Source organism: Aristolochia californica, unplaced genomic scaffold (genome assembly GCF_029961685.1).
Source record: "Aristolochia californica isolate CCGP_79_NKW_82.1479 unplaced genomic scaffold, dmAriCali1.0.hap1 SCAF_16, whole genome shotgun sequence".
Taxonomy (NCBI): domain Eukaryota; kingdom Viridiplantae; phylum Streptophyta; class Magnoliopsida; order Piperales; family Aristolochiaceae; genus Aristolochia; species Aristolochia californica.
The window spans coordinates 22,757,722-22,769,676 of NW_027181837.1; the positions used below are offsets into that span (position 1 = coordinate 22,757,722).

Genomic DNA, 11,955 nt, shown 5'->3' on the forward strand with positions numbered 1-11,955 from the left:
CCGTTCATGGCGTGGGTCTCGGGTTTGTGTCGGATTCGAGTCCTATTTTCGGAGTCTTAACGGCGGTTGATTTGAAATAAAACTCTTTACGTTTTTATCCTGCAATAAAACTACTTCTATTTAACCATTTGTCAATATGAAATAAAACTAAATTTTGTCTTCTCACTAGATAATTCCCAAGAGTTGTTAGCTATTTTTTAAAAGATAAATTTGAGCCCCCTCTCCTTTCGACCGAGGAGAGCTGGAGAACTTCCCCCTTTTATTCAATCAAAGAAGAGAAGACTAGTCGAATCTGTATTCAATGTGTAGATGGCCTCCCTCCTCCACCCCACCTGGGGAGGTTACCCACTCGCTTCCCTCACCATTGAAACCGAGAGAGGACCCCTTTCAATCTTGGGAGAGCCTTTTCTTTGCCACTCACGTAGAACAGAAGAACACTTCCAAGAAGATATAACGCTACCACATAGACAAATAGAGAGGGAAGAGATGGAGAGTAATTTTTCTCTTCTGTACATGATTGTCTTTATGGTTCGATGGAACCAATACGCAAGGCAAACTTTATATGATGCCTCTAACGTAAAAAAACAGCAGGTAATGGCACCAAATCGGTCTATTCTTGGATCATACAAAATAAAATATACCAGCATCATTATGTAGAGAGGGAATCAGCAGCAGTGACGCGCTTACCTCTATAGCAATCCCTATCCCCTTATGATACACACACTTACACTTCCACCCCCCCGTTAAAAAAGGAAGAAAAAGAAAAGAAAGAAAGAACAGAGGAGAGACCGCCAACTTGCCTCCCATATTAAATACTTCCAAATATGATCTCGGATGGCACATCCACTCGTGACAAAACCCGAAGGCTCTGGCTACTCTCCACCCATTAAACTAGCTGACCTGAGTGACCGAATCTGAAACCTCAAGTGCCAACAGTAGCTCGTGGAGATGTGGTTCCCATGCTAAAGGAGGAGATGAAACGAGAGACTAAGACAGCCTCATTACTGACAGCCTTCGAGGCAGCTACATCCTCCAAGCGCTTCCATGTTGACTCCCGCTTCTCTTCTATCTCTTTCTCTTTTGCTTTGCCCTCTTGGAATCTTTCTAAGCATTCGTCAAAGAGCTCTGCATCAGAATCAGAGAAGATCTTCCTCACATTCAAGGTCAAGCTTTGAACAGCCTGGTTCCAGTGGGTCCTTGTATTTCTCTCCAGAGCAGGGAATATGATGGGAAGTATCACTTTCCGATTTTGTATTATTAAGTTGCGTATATGATCATTATTCCACAGAAACAAGGCACGCTCTGCTACCTGGATATACCCAATGAGAATAAAACCAATCACTTTAAAAGTTCAAATGGAATGACAATAAGCAAAAGGTCGTGGAGATTAAATAATCACAGATCAATATTAAATAAAAGAACGGAGATTATGAGGCTACAAGATTTCAAGGAGCTGTAGATCCATAAATAATATAGTTTGGAGCAAGGATTAATAGACGCAGACAAAAAAATAAAAATAAAAAAGGCACAGCTTTAAACATACCAAGAAGCAAGTAAACATTTCAGGACCTGGACCAATCCAGCACAATGACAGTGTTACATCTACCACTACTGGCTGAGGTAGTGGCACAATTCAACAGAAGGTTTTATTGCTTAACAGTGCCCAAACTCAAGATAAAATAGCATGCAATCATAACTTTGTTCTGTGTCCTACTAAATGGTTGCAATTTCATGAAGCTACTTTAGCTAGATATAAGGACAATTGCCACATAACATATTCCATATTGTCTTGTAGATCAGCGGTTACATAAAACTCATGTCTGTAGTCTTTGTGGATCAATGCTTACTCCTATATAAATGACTAGAAGTTCTATTTGGATTATGTGTCACACTTGTTTCAGCCAGTGTCAAGTCAGACAACTGGAGAAAAGAAAAGGGGACAGGAATGCAACAAAAAAAAAGATAGCAAAAAGAAAATCCATTCAATAAATTAACTAGTGGATAGGCTCTTTAGCTCAATTATCACAGGGGGGATTTCTAAAGTAAGGTTTAGGGCTCAAGCCTCACCAGGGATATGGGTTCAACGTTTAATTAACCAAGTAGTTTTGACAAATAACCAAGTAACAAATTTTACTCATTTCAGTGAAGATACAGATGCAGTTCTCTATTTTCTTGCATAAATTAAGCGCCCCATGCATAACAGATGAAAGCTTCTAATAATTTCTTGATTGTCCCTTAAATTAAATTATATTGGAGAAAAAGAAATGCGAATATCACTACAGGAACTCCTGGCTTAACAGCTTCATACCCCATCCATGATTTTATATGTACACATGAACCCTACAAATATTGAAAGATTTTATCACCAGTTCAGATCCTACTGCACAAATGATATTAAAGAAGATTAAGTTCAATGATGAAGCATGACCTAGCGTAGCAGGTGATACATTTAATTGAGTAGTAACTGACTTATAAGATAATGCTCACTAACAATTAATCCAAATTAACTGCGAAATAAAACTTTAAACAGAAATCACCAAGTTAAGCTTATCAACTAACTTCCATTGAGAAATATGGCTCTGTGAGAAATATGCCAGCTACATATCTTGGGTTCCCACTTTTTAATTTTCGGCCTTCGGTGTCACTATGGTCGCCCCTCATTGAGAAATTTGAAAAGTGGCTAGCTACTTGGAGGGGTAAACTCTTATCAACAGCGGGGCGTCTCACTCTCCTCAAGACTTGTCTGGCTGGGCTGCCAAATTATCTGTTATCATTCATGCACTATCCAGCCTCCATTTGCTCCAAAATTGATGTCATCCGTTGGCGATTTCTATGGAGAGGTTCAAAAGACACCTTCAAATACCATTTGGTTAGTTGGAAGGATATTTGTATGCCTCATAATAGGGGAGGATTGGGCATTCGGTTTACAAGAGAAATGAACAAAGCTCTTATGCTCAAATGGATTTGGAATTTCAACAACAAGTATAACAGTTTATGGAGGAATATGGTGAAATTCTACCTTCAATTTTCGGGTGCCTGGTGGAGAGAGGGTGGCGCCGCTCACCTCCTATCCCCGATACAAAAATCAATTTTTGAACTCCTTCCAGTATTCAGAGATGCTACCTCGTTTCACACGGGCAATGGAAGGACCCTTCACTTCTGGTCGGACGAATGGTGTGGTCCCCGATCCCTCTCGGAGGACTTCCCGGGGCTGCATAGGGTGGCTAGCGACCTCTCTTGCTCTGTGGCTGATTCATGAAGTGATCAGTCATGGAGTCTCTCGTTCCGTCGAGGATTAAATGATGAGGAATCGTTGGCTTTTTGCTCTCTCCTTACCAGACTCAGTAGTACAATTATCCCGGAGCACTCAGTTGATAAGCTAATTTGGAAGCCCAGTAATAATGGTCAATTCACTGTCACTTCGGCTTACTCTCATATCAAAAAGCAAGACTACAATATTCATGAGCATAGGGCGAATCTAGCTTGGAAACTCTCAGCGGCAAACAAAATCAAATTTTTCGTGTGGTCGGCCATCAGAGAAAAGATTCTTACTTCAGACAACCTTCATAGAAGAAGTTTCACTGCCCCCAATCTGTCTTGTCCCCTATGCGGTGAGTGCGAAGAGACAGTCCAGCATGTCCTCTTACACTGTGGATTTTCGTGGCAAGTTTGGATGAAGATTTTTCAAAAAATTGGGCTCTAAGTGGGGCTACATTAGGACCTCTTTGGCACCTTTGAGATGGTTCGAAGGATTCTCCTTCCTCGGCTGAGCAAGTTAATACTTCCAGCCTGTCTAGCACATGTTCCATGGTGCATTTGGCTCGAGCGAAACAACTGGAGATTCAATTCCAAAGCTAGCACCCCGGACAACACAGCTTCTCATGCCGTTGGCCTCATCTCGAGTTGGCTTCATACAAGGAAGGATTTTGCCACTCTATCGAGGGTTTCCCTTCAGGAAAATTGGAATTTGATCGCTCATATGTCTGGCCCCAACAAAACTCCGAGTATGGCCATCTGGGATCCTCCCCCTCGCGACTGCATTAAGCTGAACTTTTATGTTAGTGCTATTGGATGTCCTGGGCTGGCTAGAGAAAGGCCCAGATCAAATAGCTTGAATGCTGAGTTTTACAATTGGGATGGCACTTCCTAATAGACAACATTACAAGGCTCTTTGCTGAGTTCCCTTAGAAAGGCCAACTATCAAGGCTCTTGCCTTCCCTTTCATTGAGCTGATCTAAAAAAAACAAGTCAAGTCCCCTTTGAACTTCTGCCCATCAGCCATATCTCTAGTGCTTATAAATTACTGCCAAGAACCTTGTGAATTGGTTTTGTGGTGTTTTATCTTCTATCATCCACCCATGTCAAAGCACATTCACTCATGGGAGGCCAATTCTTGATGCCACTCTCACCGCTCATTAAATTGGTTGATCAGTTCCAGAAGAGGAAACTTGTAAAGGTGCTTGATAAAGTTGTCCTAGAAAAAGCTTTCATTTCTTAAATTTTATCATGTTAAAAATGGGCATTGGCTGTAGATGGTGCAATTGGGCTATGAATTGCATCTCATTAGCATCATTGTCTATGCTTGTCAACAGTCGCACCCATTAAGTACTTCAGAAACTTTCATGGGATTCAACAAGGAGATACTCTTTCTCTGATGCTCTTGAACCTTGTCAAAAAAGCCCTCCTCAGCCTTTTCTCTCAAGCAAGGGTATATGGCTGGTTGCAACCCATTGAGAACATTGAGGGGTTTTATATAACATCTCCAACTATGACACCTAAGGCTTTTGTTGAGGAAAAATCATCAATCCCATGGTGATCTTGGTAATATTTGAAACCATATCAGACCAACAAATAAATTGGAAAAAAATTCTTTAAATTTATCGGGTTAAAAATGGGCATTGGTTGTAGATTATGCAATTGGGATATGTGTTGCACCACCTTAGCATCTTTCTTTATGCTTGTCAACAACAATGCCTTTTAAATATCAGCATTTGTGCCTTCCCCATCTTTGCAGATTGGATCTTTAAAGTGCTTTGACTCCTCTTTCTCCCATAAGCAAGATGCTGCGAAAAACCCATGCCGGCAGTTCCCCCTCGGTGCTCATGGACAGTAAGATATAGTAGTCCTCCAAGAAAGATGAAAATTTCTGATTTGGTTATGGACAAGGCAGTATGCCTCTCTCTTCCTTGATTGTTCACTAGGAATGAGTTCTCGGAGTTTTACAGCTCTTACATAAGGGAAGATTGACTTCATATTACTTCCCTTAGAGCTGAGAGACCTCACCACATCACCCCTTCAATTTCTCATTCTATAGGCTTTGTCGAACTCAATTTTGATGAGAGCGTTGACGGCGGCTCTTACACAAGGACAGAAAAACCATCCCCTATGTTAACCCCTTTGGGTACCAACTCTCTTTCAACCAAGACTTATAGTCTCCTCCATGACATCCATTTAGCCAAGAAAATTTTCCTATGTGCCAATTGAGGTGGAAGGAGCTCCTGTTTTATTGAATATTCACATTCCTTCCTTCAAAAAAATTTGAGGTGGAAGGAGAGTCCTCTTCTGTGATCAGTTTGTGATTGCATGCTTGCAGGTTTCTGCCTCAAATGGAAGAGGTCTTCAGATTACTGTCCACCATGATTACACCAGCCTCAAACTCCTAGATAGGCAAGTGTCATCACAGACAACCTCAATAAGGATGGCACTACTCTAGTGGAATTCACAATTTAATTATCACACTGTTATATTACTCCATGTAGTTCATTTCAAAAAAAATATTACTCATGTAGTTTTTTCCCTTCGGATTTGTCTTATCCGTTTCATAGGTAATGCTGGGGCTGTGCCTCCTCTTGTTTTTGGAGGCCTCGTATAACCTTTGTCTCTAGGGCTGTAAGCGGATCGAATATGGTCGGGACATTTCCAGATCCAATCTGTTGTTATCTATCCAGATCTTTGAAATCCAATGCATAGTATAACTATACAAAATCTGATTTCCACATTCAGTTCTGTTGGATATCATTCGGATTCGGAACAGTGACTGGAAAATCCAATGGCCACCAACTTTTGAAGAAGTTTTGGTTGACATTGTTGAGCCGATTCAGTGAGTATGGCAGCAGGAAGAAGAGATATAAAGGAGAAAGGGAAGAAAGGAGAAATTGAACAAAGCGCAACACACCATGCACAACAAAAATTCCAAGCTGGTTCGGCGATAGCAAAAGTAGGGGAGGCATCGAACCGAGTTCGAGATACAGATCAGGCTCGTTTAAGTTAACGAGTCGAGCTCGACTGAACCATGGTTTGGTTTGAAAGCTCGCGAGCCGGCTCGTTAACTTAATGAGGGCCCGAACTCGAAGGCGGGAGCCAGGAGGTCTTTTCGAGTTCGAAACTATGGTTTGGTTCAAAAGCTCGCGAGCCGGCTCGTTAACTTAACGAGGGCCCGAGCTCGAAGGCGGGAGCCGGGAGGTCTCTTCGAGTTCGAAACGACTCTTTGTCTTTTGTTCTCGGGAATCAAGGAGCGAACTGGGGATTTGGGGGGAAGATCAATTTCGCCTTTCTTATTTTTCAATCTTCCTCTTCGATTTCTTACCCTCAGTCTCCGATTTCTTTTTCTTTGGTTTCTTCCTCCCCCCGTTTGTCGTCACCAATCCTTATCACTGTTGAGCCCCTCCCGCAACTTTCTCTCCCTCTTCTCTGTCTCTCATTCCCCTCCTCCCTAACGCTTCTGTCGTCACCATCACTGTTGCCCGACATCCTCGTCATCGTTTGCTCTGCTCAACCACCATCATCGGTGCTGCATAGAATCCCCCCCCCCTCCCCGACGCCCAGTCCCGCACCGTGTGAACTCACACATGCAAAAAAAATTATTATAAATACTATCATAACATGCTCCGAAGAAAAAACGAAAATGGGCATGCAATTAAGCCATCCAAAACCATTTTTCTTAAACTTTTTCTATCTCGATGATCTGGTTTTCAAGTCCTTGAATCAAAACGATCTGATTGAGTACAAAAGAACAAAACTAGCGTTGCTTTTCAAAGGAATGTTTTTTGTGTTTGATTAATGAATAAAGTTTATGTATAATTATGCAACTTTTATGAATAATTTTATGCATAGTGTATAGATAATTTTATGTAGGGTTAATATACAGAGGTTATGCCCAATCTTATGTAAAATGTATGCATAATTCTCTATACAATTTATTTGATATGTATTTTATGCAAGGTTTTAAATGTAGGTTGGAGCTCGAGCTCGGCTCGAGCTCGAGTTCGAAATATTTAAATCGAACTCGGCTCGAGCTCGAGTTCGAAATATTTAAATCAAACTCGACTCGAATAAGGCAGGTTCAAACTCGACTCGATTCGATGCCACCCCTAAGCGGAAGGCAGAAAGGGGAAAGACAAGAAACTTGCGCCAATGAGAACGAGAGGAGAAAGTTACACCAACGAGAACGGGAGGGAGAAAGAGATGAAAAGGAGAGAGGAAAAAGAAGAGAAATTTGCACCCGACATTTTTGTTTAGAAACCTAACCCTAAAAAGCTAAAAAGATGGAAAGAAGAAAGTTAAGAGGGAAAGAAAAGATAAAAGTGGAAAGTATGGGTAAAGTCATAAAATAGAAGTTGGCTAAAAAATGAAAGAACAAATAAGGGCAGATTCCGGATCTGAATAGTTACTAAATCTGAAACCCTTCATTCCAGTTCCAATAAAGAACCGAATCAGATATCTGATTGGATATCTGACTCCATTAGGATTAAAATTTCAAATGCTAAATTCAGATCATCATCCTCAATGCAACTGACACTCATAATGAGATATTAGCTGTTCAGAGACAACTATTCAGTACATGCATAAGAAGATTTCAGGAAGGCTAAAAAATAATTGGTAAAATGAATGATAAACATATTACATATATGACAAAGATTAAACATTACACTCTGAAAATACAAGAAAAAACAAAAAAAAGTCGCTATGATATGCAAAAAAAGGTTTTTGTCTATATAATAGAAAAGATACTGCTGTCACACAGATCACACAATGAAAATTTGTTTAGCTTAGCAATGTTTAAATAATGAGATTAATTTAGGCCCTTCTACCTATACAGAGGCAGAAAGTTCTTGCAGAAAATTCACTACAAGTATTTTGTGTTTAGACACTGACACACTTATTTAGATTAGACATCGACACACTAATTTTCTAAATCAGAGTCATCAATCTACCAACACCGGTACAAGTAAAGTTCTCAAACTTAGACGGTAACTCCTGAGCACTTCATCAGTTCAGGATCATAATATTCAATTTACTCAAAACCATTGAGAAGAAAGAAAACATGATTATCAGCAAAGACAATAGCAGCAATTGTTTTTCTAATAACGATAAAAACTTTTTCCAAGACCCCAATACAGATGTATAATCTTCTGAGGTGGCAGAACGTATAGTAGTCAACGCGTTCTATAATGTGGAAATAGGCTAGAAAAGAAAGGCTAATTTCACTTTATTGTAACAGCAAAATAAACAACATAAATTAGAAACCAAAACCAGCGAAAGAGTGTCTAGGGCGTTGGCATTCCAAATTGATATTAATCAAGTTTGAACAGCACAGCCTAAACAAGAATTCTGCAATTGATACTATACCAAGACAAACTTGGTGAACTTCAAGAGGACAACCATAGGCTTTTGGGCCGACACTTCTGGTTTTTGTGTTTCATATTGAACCCTAATATCTCAGCACAGTTGAATCCTGAGTGAGGTTGACGTAAGCATAGAAGAAACAGCAAAATCATATAGCATCTATCTCCATTCTGAACAGCATATGATACAGATACAATAAATTTTCCTCAGATTGCATTCCGATCAAAGTGTTGCAATACCAACTCTCCAAACAACTGAATCAGTCTTTTTTTAATGCAAAGGACCTGATCAACATCTTACAGCTTACACTGTTTTTTTTTTTTTTTTTTTTTTTTTTAAGTGGTGATACAGCTTACAACTTCCAATGTTTAGCATACTTTTTCTTTTTCTTTTTTTTTTTGAAAACTATGTAAACATGCTGAGAGATATATAAAGAAGAAGTTCCTGATATAAGAGGTGGCAAAAATGCAAGCGAAACAAGAAGTACTAGGAGCATGGTATAGAAATTTATGAAAAAGCAACCAGAGACTAATGATTAAAGCAAGTAAGAAATTCTCAAATATAGTAGCCAGCAGCACTTGAGCCTTTAGAACAAAAAAATAACTTTAAAGAAATAAAAAGAAAAAGTTCCAACCGGATAGAGTACCTGGAAGTGAGAACTATTCAGACACCGACCAATCTGTCGGAACAAAGGCACCATGCATCGCTGGAATTCTGCTGCCTGAGTAGCTTCTAGAACTTCCTCCAACTCTCCCAAAAACATAACCTCCTTTGAACTATTAGTGACAGGCCAATATTTCAGAAGACCTCTTATCACAGTATCTGCCAATTTAAAATCTTTCTCCACAAATTGTGTGATGCAATAAGACAACTGCTGGTGATACATTGAGACACACTTGGGTTTGTGCAACGGAATCAAAGCTCTGACCAGAAAGAGCTTGTGCTCCTCCTTTAGTGGCAAAGCAAAACCATTGATTATACTCCCCAAGATTTCAAGCAACTCCGCAATTCCACTGTGCTTTTCTGTCTCGAAGATAAACCGGTAAAAGATGTTATTAATTGCTTTACGGATGAAAGGCCGGTGCACCATAAACTTGCCATAAATCCGGTGGAGTATGGTTTTCAAGTATTCCCTTTCTCTTTGGTCTTCAGAGTCAAATAAGTCAAGCAATTTTAGCACAAAGGAGTGATCAATGTACCTTTTTGCTAATTTTGCATCTGTTTCAGTTGAAGCAATAAACCTTAAGAGAAATTCATAGACTATCTGTAGATGGGGCCATGCGGGGTCCATTGCAGGTTCCTCCTCCTCAGGATCAAAAGCTTCAGGAAGCTTGTTATCGTGGTTTGATGACGGAAAAGTTCGGAAAAGGTTTGCTGCAACCATTTTGGTGATTTCTTGCATTGCTATCTCGTTGAACTTGGTTGTGATAGAGGTTACATAGTCCACGAGTTCAAGAAGGGTCTGTCTTTTTACATCCTTCTCTTTGAGGTGCTTTGCAGGATCCGTAAAATCAAATACAACACAACACATGTTGAGCTTCCGGATAAACAAATTGGGCTTCTCAGAGCTTGGAACATCTCGGAAGCTCGGCAATGCCTCATAGGAGGCCGTACTATTAGGTCCACTTGGAGGCGTAACGACAGGGCCAGATTTCTTCCCGTGGTTAAACTTATTAGCTGCTGAAACCCAACTGTTGCGTGAAGCACCTGGCCCTGAATTGGAGCCAGAACCCTTTGCAGGGGTTGAATTGTTGCGAGAGCTGTTGGAATTGTTGGTGACAGAACCTGTTCCTACCGAATTTACAGTGGAGACAGCCCCGTCCGCATTGTGGTTATCGGAGTTGTTGGAAGACTTTGACGATGGTTTACGGGGAAGCTTCCCCAGTATCTGTTTGATCATACTTACAAACCCTAATACCAAACCCTAACCGCCAGCAGCCCGCAAATGATCGGTTCCGAGATCGCCCCGCAATGGGTTCTGCCCAGAAGCATCTCACAATCTGGACACAACTGTCATGTTATAGGAAATCGGGAGACAAAATGCTCGAATTTCGAAACGAATTCAAGCAAAACCAATTATGGGAGCGAGAGATAATGACGGGAGAGAGAAGAAAGGAAGAAATGAAGGACTGGGCGAAGAGGTGATAATAATGACTTACGTTCAAGGAGGTACCGGGGATCTGAGCCGTCGAAATTGATTGATGCGTGGATTTCTAGGGACTCCCATTGGACATTGCATGCGAGGGAAATGGGTTTCTGCAAACCCTAGAACATCAGCAGTTTCGCCTCTCTACAGGAAACAGGCAATCCCTCCCTTTCCCCCTCCTTCGTTTTAGAAAAAAAAAAAAAAAAAAAGGGGAGGGAGGAAGACGAAGAGAAGCTTTTCTACTCTCCTGCGATTCGGAGAGAGAGAAAGGGAGAGAGAGAGAGAGAGAGAGAGAGAGAGGGGGGGAAAATCCACCGGCGGTAAGAAAAACAGAAAAACCCTCCCTTTCTTCTGGCTTTGTCGTGAGACGAATTTAATCGATCGAGACAAAGAAAACAACAAAAAAAAATATATTTCTGACACATGTAAAGCATATGTAAAAATGATTAAATAATAATTAGCGGTGAAGAACAAGAGAGTAGACATTATTGGATAAAAAATGGAATTAATAATCTGTCTCATTTTCTGTATATTGCATCAAATGGTAGAGAGACGCCGCCGGCTGCATATGTGAACCCAGGATTGTTTAATTACTTTTAGACCTAGGGCTTGTTAATGTTTTTTTAACCATTATATAATTATTATTATTTTTTAAAATAAGTTGTTAGTATTTAAAATCTAGACTAAATCAAACCATTAAACCAGGTTCAATAGTGCCAAAAAGTTAGAGGATCTTAGCCAGCCATCCAATCAATGAACAACACATAACAGCTATGAATAGATTTGCCAAATTTATTATCATGTCCTAAACTCAATTTTAATTGACTCAAATTTCACTTTGTAATTATGGGGTTATGCTATAAAATGTTATTCATAGAGAAAATTTAAGATTAATAATTAAGATATTGTAAAAAGGGTTTTTTTACCAAAATACCAGTTTGAAAAAACTTATTTATGAAAACAACGACGACCTCAACTTATTTGTAAAACTACCGAATTTTGACCGGTCTACTATACATGTGGACAGTCAAAGGTGACACGTAAACTTTTATTGCTTACGCGTCGCCCTGTCATCAGTGCGATATTGTAGATGAACACAGAGGTTGCCACGTCATTACATGATAAAATTTTGAATAAATTTTTAAAAAATCAAAAAATCAAATACATTTTTTATAACTTTATAT

At 39.9% G+C, this 11,955-nt stretch overlaps 1 protein-coding gene across 2 annotated transcripts; it reads right to left on the bottom strand.

Annotated features, from left to right (window-relative positions):
- Positions 1–595: 595 nt before the first annotated feature.
- Positions 596–11,102, bottom strand: LOC137952850 (serine/threonine protein phosphatase 2A 59 kDa regulatory subunit B' gamma isoform-like). 2 transcript variants are annotated; one of them, XM_068799932.1, is made up of 3 exons: positions 10,785–11,102; positions 9,272–10,625; positions 596–1,309 (listed from the first exon to the last, which is right to left on the bottom strand). In XM_068799932.1, the coding sequence occupies exons 2-3, from the start codon at positions 10,523–10,525 to the stop codon at positions 923–925; spliced, it is 1,641 nt and encodes a 546-aa protein (XP_068656033.1). In that variant the 5' UTR covers positions 10,526–10,625; positions 10,785–11,102; the 3' UTR covers positions 596–922. The 2 variants fall into 2 exon arrangements, with proteins under 2 accessions (XP_068656033.1, XP_068656034.1); XM_068799933.1 differs by having other exon boundaries at positions 9,272–11,102.
- Between the last annotated feature and the right edge of the window lie 853 nt (positions 11,103–11,955).